Source organism: Pangasianodon hypophthalmus, chromosome 4 (assembly GCF_027358585.1).
Source record: "Pangasianodon hypophthalmus isolate fPanHyp1 chromosome 4, fPanHyp1.pri, whole genome shotgun sequence".
NCBI classification, from domain to species: domain Eukaryota; kingdom Metazoa; phylum Chordata; class Actinopteri; order Siluriformes; family Pangasiidae; genus Pangasianodon; species Pangasianodon hypophthalmus.
The window spans coordinates 26,227,491-26,246,094 of NC_069713.1; the positions used below are offsets into that span (position 1 = coordinate 26,227,491).

At 38.6% G+C, this 18,604-nt stretch overlaps 1 protein-coding gene across 1 annotated transcript in view; it reads right to left on the reverse strand.

The window, feature by feature from the left end:
- The window catches only part of pappa2 (pappalysin 2), a 69,826-nt gene that overhangs the window by 6,206 nt on the left and 45,016 nt on the right, over nt 1–18,604 (reverse strand). The window contains exons 18-23 of the mRNA XM_026937049.3: nt 14,034–14,247; nt 12,913–13,081; nt 12,587–12,719; nt 9,140–9,249; nt 7,772–7,843; nt 3,514–3,612 (exon numbers count right to left, since the gene is read on the reverse strand). Coding sequence (XP_026792850.3) covers nt 3,514–3,612; nt 7,772–7,843; nt 9,140–9,249; nt 12,587–12,719; nt 12,913–13,081; nt 14,034–14,247 — 797 coding nt within the window. The remainder of the gene's footprint in view (nt 1–3,513; nt 3,613–7,771; nt 7,844–9,139; nt 9,250–12,586; nt 12,720–12,912; nt 13,082–14,033; nt 14,248–18,604) is intronic.

Sequence of the window (18,604 nt, forward strand, 5' to 3'; positions counted from 1 at the left end):
GCATATTCGAAGCTGGGAAACAACAACAGGCTACTTTTTACATGTTAAAGCAATTTGAAACACAAAGGTAGTGTCTTTCAAGACAATAATGCTTAAAAAATAGTGCTCAAAATTTATTAGCTGACAATGTGTCCCAAATATGTATGCTAAAATAGCATTTCTAGGTAATCTGCAGCCTACCAAATCGTATTACCTATATTAGATTGACTGACCTTTTTTTATAACTTACTTCATATAAGATAATGCTATTTACATATATGCTGTGGTTCTATGAAGGTTGTGATTCTATGAAGGTTGTGATTCTATGAAGCCCAAGGGGCAGGGAGTATCATATGGGTACATTCTTAACACACACATAAGTCTGTAGTTCTATTAAGCTCAGGTGTGCTAAGGTGTACAGTGAGGTCCAGGCAGCAGCAGCACAGATTTTCTAGAGCAGCATTCTAGAATTAAAGTAAGGCCCATGAGGAGGAGATGCTCCTCATAGAGCAGCATTACACGGTAGGGGATGGGTGTCTATTTGTCATGGTGATGATATCCACCACCCAGTGGACTAGTCTCTGCTTAGATAACGGAGCCTGTATCTTTCATCTCTAGCATGATGAACAGTTGGTGGATCGGATAGCTGTTGTTTGGTCTAATTTGTACTGTTGGGCACTTACTGGGCACAACAAGGAACTCCTGAAAGGGGAATGCTCCAAGGTCGATTGATTGATTTTCAAAAAATGGGTGATATGAACTTATGCAGACATCCCAGGATTAACCACAAGGCTACAGAGACACCCATTTTAGTTTGGCATCTTGCATAAGCTAGTTATGCAGTGCCTTAATGGACTCCAGCACAAGGGGGGGAGATCCCAAGTTGGGGTCTTGTGGGGAAATGTGGAATTGGGAGAAAAAAACTAGTAGATTGTGAGAGTAGTCACTGTTGTACATCCTCAGCTGATGAGTTGGTCTCATTGAGGCTAAATCTTTTCCTCACTACTTAATCCGCCAGCTCCTCCTGCTCTGTCCTCCCTGACTGCTGAAGACTTTGCCATCTTTTATGATGGGAAGAGAGCTTTTATGATGCATTCAGGAGTGCTAGGGTTATTCCCATCCTGAAGAAACCCACTCTGGATCCCTCAGACATCATGTTTCCGCTCAGATCTCAGCATGTCTGGCAGACATCTCATCATGGATGGCAGCTCATCAGTTGAAATTTAATCCCAGCAAAACTGAACTGCTGTTCATCCCAGGTGATTCATCCCCATGTCAGGATCTTGCAATCTCCTTGGACATCTCTCACCTTCGGTCACTGCACACAACCTTGGGTAACTATGGACAATCAGCTGCCCTTTTCCTCTCACATTACTAATCTGACACCCTCATGTCGATTTCTCCTTTACAACATCAGAAGGCATGCATCAAGACTCTTTTCTGTTATGGCACCTAGTTAGTGGAATGAACTTCCATAGATGACCGAACAGCTGAGACTTCAGAGCACTTCTGTAAGCCGCTCTGGATAAGGGAATCTGCCAAATGCCATAAATGTAAATGCAAATGTGGATAGGTGCAAGTGAGGAGATTCTGTGCAAGGTGGAGAGAGCCACTCTGCTTTGTGGCACACTGATGTTGGTGTAGCTAACCATCAAAACATTGTCTGAGTGAACCAACACATGGCAAGGTCTCAGAACAAAAAAGATTTTGAGGGCCCTCAATTCCAGTTGGTTGATGTGTACTGATTTTACACCACATTCCCCCTGTGGCCCAGTGGCATCACACTAACCCCCAGCCTTTAAAGGAAGTTTCCAAGCTGACAGTCTCTCTCCAATGGGGCAACACTCTCAAACCCTTTGATTAGAAAAGCTTTGTGTTTCAAGCAAGGTTCTCACCCATGGTGGGAAAGGGTGGCTACCATTCTCATTCACTCTAGCACCTTGAAAAACAGCCGTGGCCCTAGGGAGAGACTGTGGTAGGTCTGGGTGTGGTATAGCATTCTTCATTCCACTTCAGTGGCTAGTTTAGAGTCTATAAGCAGTGCCTGAGAGCTGGAAGAGGCTGGCCCAGGCCGAGTTTCAGACATTACTGAGACTACAGTTGAACATGGTGTTTCAACTGCTAGGTCATTATCAGCTTGGAAAAATCCTCCAGATATGGATGTAGACATAGCATCCTTGTGCTCCTTAAAAGAGTACTAGGGAGTATGAGGAGTAATTGGTCTTTAAGGAGAGCTCTGTTGAAGGATATGAGCCGAGCCATGTCATGCTGTTAATTTGCAGAGAAACTAAATCGGATTGTTTTCTGGACTGTCACTGACTGAAATTTGTGACCAGCAAGCTGTTTAGGCAGCTCAGATTGTACTTCAGATCAGGTCTAATTCTGCCAGCCAAACATGCTGTGTTGGATTCAGCATTTCTGCACAGTCAGCACAATGGATGTCTGAGCCAGACACTGCATCTTTAAGATGGTCAATATGCCCATCAATTACACTAGCGTTATGTAGCCATTGGCCCACTAGTCAGTCAAATGGCAAGAGCTGTGTAATATGCAAAGCAGAAAGCACAGAGGAAGAATCTCTTCCAGGTGGGGAGAATAAGACACGAATGGAGGGAATTTTACTGTGTCATATGTTACTTTGTGACTTTTGGAAGACCTCAGCATATGTGCACAAGAAGCGAACCTGGTGGTTCAAAACTGAGTCATGTGAACTTTATAAAATATACATATAAAGTACATATAAATGCTGGCCAAACTCCTATCATTCATGAAACCACACAGATAAGTGGTGAAATATCAAGAACACTTACTACTTATTACATCTAACTAAACTCTGTGTTTGTTTTGTTTTGTCTCTACTGCAGTCTCTACTGCAATACCACAAACTGACCTGGTAATTAGACTGATTCCCATGTGCATCCAGATTCCACACTACATAATTCGTGTGTGTGTTATGTCATACCCATAATACTCTGAGCAAGAAACAAACTGCAGAGTAGGTCACTCTCTCTTTATTCTCCTGTCTTAGCCCTTACTTCTGGCACTGATCCTAGAATCTATTAAAATGGAGTGCTGCTATCAACACGTCCGGTGCTTTTCCACTGCCTATGTAAACATGCAAGTGTCAGTTCCTGCTGGACCCACAGTGGCAGGATGCTTCCACTCACTGTTTATTTCACTTTCTCTGCATCTGCTCATTAAAAAGCACTATTTTACAGTCTCCCATGACCACTGACACCTGGCCTGGGCCTAATAAAACACGTTTAGGCTGGTCATTTATTTACACCAGTCCCCCTTTTCCCTGAGCTCATGGCTCTCTGTGGGGGAGACTGACATTTATCTGAGCAGATATGAAAAAAGAATACTTAGTTGACTTGTAAGAAAAAGTGTAGCCACAAAGCTTAAACTCTGACATTGAGAAAGACAGAGCAAAAGAATATCATTGCATGCTCATATCAATGAGGCACTGGGGTTTATTGCTTTCACAGCATGATCATTGTGTTAAAATGCTTCCTTTAAAGGGTTTAATTTTACCTTTTTGGTAGAAAGAGTGGAAGGACAGCAATCTCCTCCGTCGTATTGGCAGTAGGCTCGGTTGTTGATCGTATCACACCAGCCATCTCCACCAAATGGCTTAGAGGAAAGATAATTAGCTTTAGAGACTATGATTATTAAAACACGACACTCTAGCAATAGCACATTTTTTTAATTGCCTGTTGGCTGCACCATTTTTCAGTAAACAACTATTCAACACATTTTTATCATAAATCACTGTCACCATACACTACACTTGGGTAACATACCTGAGACTACAAAGTTTTTTTCACTTTTTATTTTACTTTGTGTCTTGATGCCAAAATTATGAAAACTACAGTGCAGCCTGCCAAATATACAGCTTTGGCCTTCCTCCAGCATGTGGAGCCATTCAGAGAGTCAGGGTTGTACCTAATTCCACAGTTGAGCCCAGGAACAGCTGCTAGGGACGTTTCCTACGTGAACTACTAGGGCTACCTATAACCACAATATATTAGACTACTGTTCGATATGTGCTTGAATCTTTGTCTTCTGAACTTCGTATTAGTCAAAAGTATGAAAGATTATATTTCATAATATTACATTTTAATTTAAATTGAAAGAACAGCTGAAAGTGCAAGCATTGCATTGGTGGAGTGGGTAGCGTTTCCGCCTCACAGCTCCAGGTCCCTGGTACGATACTGAGCTAGGGTTACTGTCTGTGTGGATTTCTGTTAAGTTTATGTTCTCCCCTTGTCTGCCTGAGGTTCCTCCAGGTTCTCTGGTTTCCTCCCACTTCCCAAAAACATACCAGTAGGTTTACTGGCAAAGTTAAATTGCCCCTAGGTGTGTGAATGTGTGTGCATGGTGATGTGATGAACTGGCATACCATCCAGGGTGTATCTCTGCCTCATGCACAGTGTTCCCAGGAAAAGCTCAAAATCTACCGCAACCCTGACTAGGATAAAGTGATTACTAAAAGTGACTGAGGGAATGAGAGCTGAAAGTACAGCAAGTAAGCTCTTTGATGTAGGTTTCCATATCATATAATTGGAGGCAATGTGGTAAAGCTCGTTTATTTATTATTAAACTGTGATACTTGTTCTTGTTTACACTGGTTATTTCTATGACAAAAATTCTAATAAAAATTTCTAAGTGAACTCTAAGTCATTAAGAAAATGTCACTGTGCATACTCAGTTCTTAAAGAGCAGCTGATTCAACTGGATATTATGGTAGAGTGCTCTTAATAAGGTGGCCTACAGGGCGGCCAGTTTAGCCACTATCATCCCTGCTTCAACACCAAAAATGTTAGCAAAAAACATGGAATTGAATACTAAACTTTTTTAACCTCCCACCACTTTGCTGCTTGACACTTTTCAACAACAAATCAACTATATCAACTCCTCATTTTACACCTTGTTTTCAGGAGAACAGCAAGAGAGGGAGAGAGTGAGGAGTGAGTGTGGGGGGGTCTACTTTCCCCTGATGTGTCATTTCATGAATGTGTGCATTTGAAAGTTAAATTTGTATATTCCAGGGAAGGTGAAAGTTCCAGACCACAGGGATAGAGCTGAATCACTGAGAAAACTCTCGAAGGGGGGTCCTTGTCTAAATGTGGACTACTCCCCAAGCTTGGACCAGTGCTTTCTCTGCATGCAGCTAGAAACAGCAAAAAAAAAAGAACTTTGGTAGTCATCCTTGGTGTTTTCCCCAAAAGGTTTTTAAGCTTACAGTCTTATTCTCATAAAATCTCTACACTGAGGTCCTATATGTTCTTAGCAAAAGGCATCCACAATAAACTTGTCAATATTATTCTCTTTTATTTTTATGTTTATTCCATTAAAAAAAATATAAGCTTATTAATGTGGGTGGACCAAAGATGTGTCTTTAAATGTCTAACGAAATTATTTAGCTTGGAAATCCTTTTCCTGTATTTTTCTTCGAAGGGATTGTTCACTTTTGTTGCAGCATCCAAATGATGATACTTAATGATACATGATATATAAATAATAAGTAAGATTTTAAAAACTGCTAGCATCTGTTTTTGAGCCAACTGCCTATCATAGGTGTCAGTTCATCATGTCTGAATATATAGAAAATGACTTTAGCACTAATACCCAATTGCCAGCTTCTTAATGGTCTTTAGGAGGCAAATCACAGAACACCCTTCCTGCATTTTATGTGATTATACCAGGAATTTTCCACTACAAAATATAATACTTGCTTATTTTCAAGGCTCAAGTCATAGTCTAAAGTCTGTGGTGGTGCTTTATTTAACAGCTAACACATGAAGCCATTCAAGATTCTTAATAACCTATGCTATTGTGCTCCAAGAGAAAATCCTACTATTAAAATTGAATGTATGAACTTCAGGAAGAGAAATGTGGAAAGTATACTTAAAATCTATGATTTATAGATGTGGACTCCAGGGTGGTCCTTTACTTATTACTTATAATACCTGACAAAATAATTAAGATATATAATAATGGACCAATCTAGCTAGTTTCACTTATCATGGTATATTAATTGTAGTGCCAACTGAATAAGCTAATTTTTCAGCTAATGTATATAAAGCCAAGCACTGAAACATTCTGAGCTACTGGCTATACTACTCTAAGGAGAACACTAAGTATCATTTTTTCTACATTTTACAAAGAGTATTCAGTAATCTCACAGCAAGTTCTTATATAGTCTTATTATCAATAGAACCTTGCTTACTGAAGTAAAAAGACATTACCACAAGAAAACACATGGCACAGCTGGGAGTCTGACCTAGACTGTAAGCTGTAGTGCTAAGAAATGCTTTAAAAGAATGAACACTTTAGGGCAAAAAAATCCTAGAGTGCTATCTATATTTTCACAGAATCTACCACAACAGACTGTGTTTCTCATTTATTGACTCTGAAAAGATATAAAGCATAAAGATATAAAGATATAAAGCAGTATTCTCCATCCCTAGTAAACTCAACAGGTGCTAACTAGTATACTAACTAGTTCAAGGCTACTTTCAAGAAAGCATACCGTCAGTGGCCACACTTTTGGATTGGTAGAAAAACTGTCAGTTAGCTTGGCAAACCAGTGTCATACTGTATCAAACCCTAAACCAGGTTTTCACTCTGTATACTTGCCAGTGACCAGGAATGTAAGAGGCAAAATTGGCATAAGCCTTCTTTGTGTTACACTTAACAGATAAAATTACACATTAACATCTAATTCTTTCATCTTTTGTCATGGGCACAGACATACTGGTCTCATCATTGTATAGTGACAGATTTAATAAGACCATTACCATAAGCCTGCACAATGGACCCACATGCATGCCATTCAGATCATGTGTTTAACTTGGCATCTCAGCACTGAGCTTTTCAGTAGCCATTTACAGGGTTAGTAATTGGACTGGCTACAAATGGGATTCCATGGATTGTGGGTGGAAAGAGAGAGGAGGTGTTTATACTTATATATAAACCACATTTAGAGAGGCACAGCTGTTTTCATTGTTTCTGATGGAGTGGCCTTCTCTGACATGCAGTCAGTCTTGGAGCTAAGCATTACAGTGTCATTCGCACAGAGTGCAGGAAAATAACCACTGAATGTTACCAATACATATGGACTTAAAAGGTTCTATATAAATTATTGTGCCAAACTAAATTAATTTTATACATATATTATTTACATACCATAACATATGTTAAAAAGTTTATGCCAAAATATTGCTTAAAGCATAAAATAGAAGCTTTTATCTTATTGACCTTATTGGGGACCAAAACTTTAGGGCTTTATTATAATATTTGGGCAGTGTATATGAGGCACTATAAACCACCTAGATACAGAATTGTAGCTGATCACTGTGCACAAGGTTAAACTTTCTCTGTCTTGGCCAAGTCCCGCTGAACACATTACTGGCTCTCAAAAATAAAACAATCAACCCCAGCCTTATCGCTCACGACTGATGATGGAGTTATCCAGGCCTCCACTTTGAGCTGGTAGAACTCAATCAAAGTACTTGTTCTTTTCCAGCTGAAAAGAGCAGATGTGGACCCTACCATAGTTTATCAAAATTTCCGTGGCACACTTGACATATCAGGCCAGTAAACACTGAGATGAGATCCAACTGAAAATCTCTTTTGCTCGAAACTCATAACAGCAGAACTCCGGCACCAGTCATTATACAAATGATGACTGTTCTGGTGTTTTGCAGACCTTGCATAACAAAGTTTGTTGACAGTACGCAGTGAGGATTGTGGCTCAATACTTTACAAAACTCTAAATAAGACTCACCTCACAAGACTGAATGCAGTGGATCTGTTCAGGGTTGGGGTGCCATTTCATTGTGCCCGTACATACAATGCTCTACACATACAAACACACATAGATGCACATCCACACAGACAAAGAGACAGAGATCATTTCATTTTCCATTCTTGTTATTTTCCTTTATATAACTGTATGAACAGATTCAAAGCATCTTTAGTAGTTTCCCTCCAACTGATGCCACCCTACCTAAACTTAATCCTAACCCTAATCCTGTGGTCACTGTGGAATCATTTGTAATAATGTACACACAGAGTTTTAACACTGTTTATAGCAAAGACATCAAATTCTAAAATGAATAAAACTATAAAATAAACAGGAAATGCTGTTTTAATCACTTGGCTTTCTGTTGTTTGGACAGACATTTTATTGACATGACACAGAACAGCCATCCATAGCCACGTATGGAAATCCTTTCCTAACATAGTTTTGACATCAAAATCCTGGAAGTCAGTACCTTATCTCCTTATCTTAGCGTGACCTTTCCTCCAACGCACTTACCCAATCTGCAAAAGTTTTGGATACCATTCCTGGAAAGCACACTTTATGTAAGGGTGCTGAAGTATGGATATAAACAGTGGGAAAAAGGCCTGATACCTTGAGATACTTGAGTGCTTGGTGTGTGGTATTTTAATTGTCTTCTGTATAAACATTTCCACCAAAATCATCAGTTACAAATTGGTATGGAGACAAGTAGATGACATTGGCCTTTAAAAGAGGAATTATGAAGCAATTTTAGAGCAAGACAAAGCAAACTGGGCCAAACTATCATTCAGATATGTCAATAATATGACAATTTGGTTCCAGTTTACCCAGATTGAGGTGCTCATGTGGTGCAAGGTCAAATGTCTGAATGCATAACTAAGTCTTTTAACATCTCAAATATTCAAAGACCATTTATCAAGGCTCAAACTTGATTGTGTGCAATATGTTTTCCTTTCATGAGTGGCTCACTTGCAATGTTATTAGACAGGAGAGTCAAGCTGAGGGTGAAAACCCTGGTCCCTAATTACTGATGTGGTCAGAGCCGATCCACGTTTTTGTATATGCAGTGTTTTGTAGCCCTTATGACTAACAGGTGGGAACAAATGAGACTCACTCCTGTGGCCATCAGCACTACATCACACCTGGCTTCAATTCACAGACTGTTGCTTAGTTGCTAGTGGTATTTGGCTTGTAATGCTAAGTAGAATGTAATCAAATGGTCAAAAAAGTATGACCAAAAAATGGACAAAAAAGTTTACGTAAAGGTTTACATAAAGGACAAGAAGAGTGCTACTGGAATTAGCTTTCAAGATAAAACAGCACATGGTTTCAAACAGCAAATTACTTCACCTGAACCCTGGTGGGAAGGACCCAGTGTTTGAGTGTATCAGCTGTGGAGTTATTGGGCAACACCACAGCGTCACTTAAGGGTACAACACATACTGGGTAGCAGACTGCACCTGCCATGACACAAAGCAAGCCTTCATTTTAATCTGTTGAAAATATTCATGTGAACACACTGGGACAGAAAAAAAGAACACGGCCAGAACCAAATTTGGACATCTGTGCTAGGAAAACTTGGCTGTCATTCTAACATGTGAGACCTGACCAATAGATCATTTATTATGCTACAAGGTGTAAAGCAATATCTAAGTTGCATGCTTAGCAGGTAGCACTGCCACATCACAGGTCCATGATATCCAGTTTGATCCTGAGCTCATTTTACTGTGTGTGCAGAGTTTTGCACGTTCTCCCCATGTCTACAAGAGTTTCAATTCAATTCAATTCAAATCAATTCAATTTAATTTGTATAGCACTTTTAACAATGGACATTGTCACAAAGCAGCTTTACAGAAATAAATACATTCAAAATAAATTAAATCAAAATAAATTGAAAATGTGTGAATTTATCCCTAGTGAGCAAGCCAGAGGCGACGGTGGCAAGGAAAAACTCCCTGAGACGATATGAGGAAGAAACCTTGAGAGGAACCAGACTCAAAAGGGAACCCATCCTCATCTGGGTGATAATGGATAGTGCAATTATAAATAAATCCCTTCTATAACTGTGTACTACATGGACAAATAGTGCAATTGTGCAACCAGTAAATACATTAGTTTTCACATGAAGTCCGGTTTGTTGAACCTATCCACTGTCCACTGATGGAAAGCTGAGTGCAAAACTGCTCACAGCAAACACAGTCCCAAGCCATCACAGTACACCTCCCCATATGAGATCCCCAAGCCATCTCCACAGCCCTCGGGTGGCACCATCCTCAGAAATCCCAATGATCTTCAGGCCATCCAGGTGAGGTCACCCCCAGCAGCAGCGAGCAATCTCCAACCGGAAGAGAACTCCAACCAGAAGCAGGGCATCAGGATGGATCAGGCAGGTCAGGAGAGCAGGAGGGGTCAGGATTACTGGTATCCCAGGAATAGTAGCTCTAACACAGACATGAGGGTGCCCTGGGACATAAAGTGGCCACCCACTCCACCAACAAGCCTGAACAAACTCGTGAGAATGGGGGGGCGACAGCATCCAAACACCCCAGTTCACTACAACACTCTATGCCTGTGAACCCTCCACATCTGCTCCTTTACCCAAGAAAATACTATTCACAAAAGGCTTGACTAAACAAGTATGTTTTTAGCCTAGATTTAAACACTGAGACTGTGTCTGAGCCCTGAACACTAATTGGAAGGCTGTTCCATAACTGTGCTTTACTGCCTGCTGTAGCCTTTACTATTCGAGGTACCAACAAATAGCCTGCACCTTCTGATCGAAGTAGGCGTGGCGGATCATTAATGACCAAAAATTAGCTCAGACGTGAGACCATTCAGTGCTTTATAGGTCAATAGTAGTATTTTATAATCAATACGAAATTTGATTGGGTGCCAGTGCAGTGTGGATAAGATTGGGGTGCTGTGGTCATATTTTCTGGTCCTAGTAAGGACTCTTGCTGCTGCATTCTGGTCTAACTGGAGCTTGTTTATGCACCTACTGGAACATCCAGACAGCAAGGCATTACAATAATGAAACAGAAAGGCCATCCATAGTTACTATGTATTCAGAAAGCTTACTTCTAACTTCATGTGGTCCTAGTACAAGTACCTCTGTCTTGTCAGAATTAAGTAAAAGAAAGTTAATAAGCATCCAGTTTCCAATGTCTTTTACACAATCCTCAACTTTATTAAGCTGGTGGCTGTCATCTGGCTTTGCCGAAACATACAACTGTGTGTCATCAGCATAACAGTGGAAGGTAATAACATGCTTACGAATAATTTTGCCCAGAGGTAGCATATATATAAAGAAAAGAGCAGTGGGTCTAAAACAGAACCTTCTGGAGCACCAAACTTTACCTATGTATGCATAAAGAAGACACCATTTATATCTACAAACTGATAACAATCAGTCAAATAAGACCTGAGCCAGGAGAGGGCCGTAAAAAGATTTCGGTACATAGCCTGTGCTAAGGGAAAAATTGATTATTTTTAAAAGAGGTTCTATTGCTTCTGGAATTATCTGTTTGAAGAAACATGTAGGTAAGGGATATAGTATACATGTTGATGATTTTGATGAGGAAATTAGTGAAATTAGTTTGGTCTCTGGAAGGGGAGTAAAACATTCTAATCTTTTATCTGTTGTTATATTATTATCTACACGGTTAGTTATAAAATTGTCTGGTTTTAAATTAATAGTCTCAGTTTTTTTCCCTGATATTTTTAATTTTGCCATTGAAAAAATTCATGAAATCATCACTGCTATATAATGATTGTGTGCATGTTTCTATTGTGGTCTTATTCCTAGTTAATTTTGCTACAATATTAAATAAGAATCTAGGATTAATTTTGTTATCTTCTATTAGGGTGGAGAAATACACTGATCTAGCAGCACTAGGAGCTGTTCTATAGCTCAGAAGGCTCCATCCATGCTCTTTGAAATACTACCAATTTAGTTTGATGCCATTCATATTCTAATTTTTAAGTGGTCTGTTTTAAGGTGCATGTGTGATCATTATACCAGGTTTCCTCCAGGTTCTCCAGTTTCCTCCCACCTCCTTAAATCATACTTGTATGTGCAATGGCTATGTTAAAAATTGCCCCAGTTGTGCATTAGCATGAAGTGTATGGACTGGCATCCCATCCAGGGTGTATTCCAATCTTGCACCCAGTGTTCCCAGGAAATGGTTCAAGATGAAGATGAACGAAAGAATGACTATACTGCATGCTTCCTTCGAAATACTGAATTAAATTTAGGCAACAAATTAAACTGTCACGGTAATTACATGAAACAGTCTTGTTCAATTATTCATTCATTCATGTTCAGTAACCACTTTATTCTGGTTGGCATCATGGGGGATCCAGAGCCTATCCTGGGAACACTAGGAACTAACCTGGGAACACCTGGGAACATGCACAAGAAATTCCACACTGACAATAACCCGAGCTCAGGATTGAATTGGGGCCCCTGTAGCTGTGAGGCAGCAGCAATACCCACGTCACCGCTGTGAATCGTTGGTTCAATTAGTAACAAAAACACAAATAAACAGGTCACATGCCAGATACTATAACATTTTTAATATTGAGCTAAACTGTAATTTGTTGTTACTAAGTTATATACACTTGCAATTTGGAAATTTTATACCACATTTTATACTTGGCACATTTATATTTTATTGTACCTTGAAACTAGAACTGTAAAGTGTAATGGTGGTAAATAGAATATAACTGAAATGGTGATTTAAAAAAGATTTTTAATCATATTGAGGTGGCAACATGCAGACATGTTTAAATCCTCACCGACACCATAACCCTCATCACAGGTATACTCCACCATGTTGAGCTCCAGAGGGACCTGGCACAATCCTCCCATCGTCTTACACATTGAGAAGTCTTCAGTCCATCGCCCATCCTTTGTGCAGTGAATTGAGTACTATAGTGATAAGACAAGAGGATGATTTGGAACGCATTATGTTCACTCATCAAGCTGAGCTGCATAATACCACAATAAGTTCTAGTTTTATTGTATTGTGTATTGATATGCTACATCAGTAACATTAAGTGTGCTAGAGGTGTTTAACACAATGAATGAAAGGAGGAGAAATGCTCTATTAAGATGATTTTACCCTCTCACTAGGGACGGGGCAGTGTAGAGTGCACACACTATCATAGTCCAGGTGGTTGGTACATGTGTACATGCCCTCAAACATGGCAGGCAGAGCAGGGCATGAGACAGGGGAACAGCCACCTGTCTGCCATCTGCCACCCTCTAAACACTCCAGCTTCAGAAACCTCCTAAACACACACACACACACACGTTACTATGATAATGGACACTTTTCCACTGACTGCTTCTTCTGCCATTCTGCTTTAACTTAACCCTAATCTGAATAACAGTAGTGAAGAGAAAATGCTTTAGCCCAATACTGAATTTTTCATTTAAAAGCACTTTATCGTTTTAAAGCATTAATGGTAACTAACACAATAGACAAAATATAAATCTGCATATTTTCCTATTACTTTGGATCATTTGCAACATAAAGTGCACACAGACAGGATTGCGTGTGGACTATTATTATAGTTTGCCATCTGCCAACTACTCACCTCCCCAATTAAAATATTTCCAACCTAATGAACAATGTACCATTTACCACAATGAACATTATGGGATAGATTACAAGACAGACTCATATTCATGCAAAAAACATTTGGTAGGACTCATTAATTACCAAGTCCTGACTGTAGCAGAACTGTTTATAGGATAGGAACACACAGAAGCAATAACAGTACTTATGATATACTCTCATAATGGAATGCCTTTTAGAGTAAATGTGTCAAAGGTATTAATAAACAAGAACATTTAAAACCATTTATTAGACCTGCTGGCCATGACTTGCAGCATGAATGGGCAATTAAAAGGGCTTTAGAGGTGTTCACATATTTTAACAGCCAGTTTAATAACCCATAAAGCCATGGCAGGTGTAGATACTGGCCTCCCCTGACCTTGTTAAATGGTGATAAGCTGCATTGTGTAATCCAATTGGATAAACTAGCTCAATCATATGGTATATGATTTGTACATTCATCAAAATTATGTTATTGAAGAATTATTTAGGAAAATATATGGTGAAGTCTTGATCTTATTTGAAGATCAATATATTGGCAGAATCCATGTAGACCTGAAATAGGTAACGCTTGCAAAAACATGAAAATGAAAAAAACATGAAAAATACACAGCAGTACTCACTTCCTTGGCTTTTTGGTCAGGGTACCCGTAATGTAATATCCGGGGTTGCATTTGTAGCGACACACGGTGCCCACGTCATGCCTCCTGCCATTGCACTGTGGCACCAAGAGCTTGGCATTGGGTACAGTGGGTGGGTCCAGGCACTCAATCTTACAATACGCTTCAGGGAATGACCACAGTCCATCCTCAAGACAGGCCAATGTATTGCTCTCCCCTTAGCAAAATTAAACATCACATCTGAAATATCACATCTGGATACAGATAAGTTAAAATGCTATAGAGAAAACCTGGAATGCTAGAAATTCAACTTCATATGACAGATGAATTTCAGCATGAAATCATTTACAACACTGTTTTCTTCAAACATTAATAAATGCACCTGAATTTGGTTTTGTACTTTAAATTAAAATGCATCTGGGATTTTACACCATGCTACACCACACAATGCAAGCACATCAGAAGGTGAGGAATATGACTTTATGAGAGATGGAAATCCAAATCTGTTTTCTCTAAAAGTTAATGAAGGACAACAGAACCTCATGGTAACTTGCACCTTATGTGGGATACACGCCTGAAACATGCCTGAAGCCATATGATGCTGGTAAGGTAAAAGAAGACTAATTAGAATGTATGACAACTTCTAAAGCAATTTTACTGGTCAATAAAAATATAATGAATCTCTTTTGCAATGTTTCAAAAAAAAGGGAAAAAAAAAGAAAACTTTATAAGGTGTACAAAGGGGAAACACACTTTATAGTTCTAACTGAATTCAGAAGCACCAAAAATGGGTGATAATGGTCCAATTTATTTTTGCAACATACGCAAAAGCACCAGCTAGGAAACCAAAAACCATTAACCTGTTAATTGCTCATAGCAATTGACCTTAATATCATAAACAGGTTTCAAAGCCCCCTACGAAAATTGACAGAGCAAATGTTGTTTATAGACATTTAGAGCAAGTTCTCTTCTGTGTTGAAATAGTAACATCAGAAACACTGCATAGTACAGTCCAGCAGTTGTAAGTATACTGTCATATTTGTTTAACCATTTGGTCTTTTCAGTGTACCAGCCAAACATTAAAAACAAATTTCATATACGAGAAAAGTAGTCTAAGAAGTCTACAATCAGAAAAAAAAACATACAGCAGTGCTCACTCTGCTAGGTATTACTGATCTAGGGTGAGGCTCCAGAACATTCATAAGTTTGGAGGATACCTTTCTCTTGTGTTTCCCCAAACCCTTCGTAAGTAATGAATTATGTAAGGTCGTTTGGAAATTAATGAATAACCTGATCTATTTGTTATTTACTAAGTACTTCTTTATTTTAAACTTGCACTCTAAAAGGCAGAGGCTGCTAATTTCAGTACAACAACCCTCACTGATCCATTTGCCTGACCAGAAGTTATTCAGGCAATTAGTAATTCTTATTCTTATTCACATAACCATTTGTACTCCTTTTGATCACTGGTCACATTAAAACTTTACCAATAAATCTTACACGTTGATCACTCAAATAAAAAATATGGGAAGAGAGATCATGGTGATTATGCATAAGCAGTGGAGACAGGGTCTACCAAGTGGAGCAGTTGTCCTAACGCTTTGGTGCAATCAGACATAAGCCTACTCAAGCACCTCAATGGCGGCAAGCAGTGGCATACCTGGCTTTTTAGTCTCTGATTATTTGATTTGTTCCTGGGTGCTCACTAAATGGACACACAACATCTCTTATATGTTCATATAGTTTCTCTATAGTTCCAAACTCATTGTACTGTTGTAGGTATTCTTCAAAATAACAACAACCTGTCAATGGCAACATAAATCAAATTAAGATATAATTCATGAAGCATGAATGAATTGTACAGAAGTAATAGATCTCTGAGAGATGTGATCTGATGTCAGGGTTGAGGAGGCAATTAGTTGAGAAGGTGGCAGGAGATATTTCAGGGGTGGCAGGTCAACCTAAGCAAACCTAATGGCATGTTAATGGAGATAAACAGGTCACCCAGGGGCAAAATCACTACCCGACTTGGTTAGGTAAAGGAGAAACCTGCAGTAATTTTGCCCTGACAGTGACAACACCAGGCTAACATGGGAGTGCAACTGAGTTATAAGTTACAGTCATGGTGAAAAGAAAATACACCCTCCATCAATTCTATATTTTTATTCATCGGGGATTAAATAACAATTGTGTAGTCCTCACCAACTTCTATAAACAAACAACCTCAGGTGACAACAAAAAACACAAACGATTTCAATACGTAGTTATTTTCAATAAAAAAGGTCATTGAGAAACCAGATGGGGAAAAATAAGTACACTCTTCCTACTTCTACAGTCATTAAGAGAGTATTTAGCAGCCTGGTGTTACTAATGAAATGCACAAGATTAGTTAATCATCAAGAAGTGTGACTACCTTTATAAAAGCAGAATTTTAGGCAGTTTGGTGTTCTGGAGCATTCAGGTGCATGTCTACATCATGCCAAGAAGAAGAAAGAATCAGCCATGACCTCAGAGAAGTAATTGCTGCTGCTCATCAATCTGGGTTGGGTTATACAGCCATCTCCAAACAATTTGAAATTCACCATTCTACTGTGAGAAGGATTATTTATAAATGGAGCGCCTTCAAGACAGTTGCCAATCTTCCCAGGAGTGGGCATCCCACCAAATTTAGTCCAAGGTCAGACTGTTTAAAGCTCAGAGATATAAAGAAAATCCCAAGAGCATAATGTGACCTACAGGAATTGGAAGGCACATTAAATGTTTATATTCATGACAGCACAATCAGAAAAAGCCCCTTCTCTCCAAAAAGATGGTAGCATGACTTAGGATTGCAAAATTGCATCTGAACAAACAACATAAATGTTCTGGTACCATATTCTTTGGACTGATGAGAGTAAAGTGGAGACGTTTGGTCATCATGCACATCATCATGTTTGGCAAAAACTAAACAAAGTGTACCTCATACCAACTGTGAAGCATGGTGGTGCAGGGGTGATGATTTGGGCTTGTTTAGCGTTTCTATTTTATATAAATATTATATAAACATATTGTCATTTATATATATATATATATATATATATATATATATATATATATATATATATATATATATATATCACCAGATTAAAAACTGCTATGAGGATTATGGTCAAGCTGGACTAAGTATATTGCTGCACTGGAATACTGGTGAGGACTATTTTTGCCTTTCTGTATTTTTTGTGCTGATTAAATTTGCCTCCATACTGTGAACTGATTGGTTGACTATGAACTTGTGTGGCTTTTTGTCTAGACTAGATTGGGGTCAACAATATGTTTGTCAAAAGCTTTTGGGAAACAATCGCAAAACACTTGATCCATCCTTGTCAGGAAAGAGTTCCCATGCAGTTATAGAGGTAATAGTGTGTATATTATAATTCGATTCAATTCAATTCAATTTTATTTAAATAAGACTTTTAACAAGGGACATTGTCACAAAGAAGATTTACAAATATCTGGATATAGATATAGATTTAGGTTTATCCCTAATGAACAAGACAGAGGAAGGAATGACATGAGGAAGAAACCTTGAGAGGAACCAGACTCCAAAGAGAATCCATCCTCTTCTGGGTGACAGATAGTGAGATTATAAAACATTACTCATCTACAACTGTATACTGTAGATTCAAACAGTTCTAAGTGTGTTGGAAAGATCTTGAATATAAAGTATCAGGGTTTTAACTTTAAGTCTGTAATAGCCAGGTGAAGTTGTTCACTGTATAATGAATGAGACTTGAGCATAGTTTTTAGCAAGTGCATTCCTTAAGCTGTCCAAGTGAGAACATCCACAGTCTTCTTTAGGTTGTCCATGTGGTACCATCCATAGCAACTTCATAGCAAACTTTTATTAAATTACACAGCAAGTAATTCTTTAGCAAATGATTGTCCAGCAATTAATAAACTAGCTTAGATTGTGTAGAAACAATTGCCCCTTTCATGTATCTTGTGTATATACTGCATTTAATAAAGAATACAATCAAAACAGTCATACAGTACAAAGGATGTTACTGACATCCTTTTATTCTCTTTTTGTCTCTTTTTTTTGGATATTTATCATTTGTCTTTTATGTACAGCACAATGGTCAACTATTGTTGTGTTTATTTGTGCTATATAAATAAAATTTGATTTGATTTGACTGAAAGTGAGTGAGTGAGTGAGTGGGCATAAAAACAAATAGCAAACCTGAGGTGTCAAAATTTGTGGTTTTAATGATAAAGTTTGATTTTGAGGAAGTACAAGGAAACTGATATAAGCTAGAAGCTGAGATAAGAGTAAAATCTGAAGAGAACTGCTGCTCTACACTTGCTTTATTACTTTATTATTTTTCTATATAAGTTTTATAATTCTCTTTTTACTGTTATTGTTATTAGTCAAACACAAAAGATGCATAGGTATCCATTGTTTTCATTAGTGTTCTTATTTGGGGCCAAGCACCAAAAGTGTGTACGCACCTATTGTTTACCTTAGTGTTCTTATTAGGGGCCAAGCACCACAGTTGTGTAGGCACCTACTGTTTTCATTGGTGTTCTTATTATTA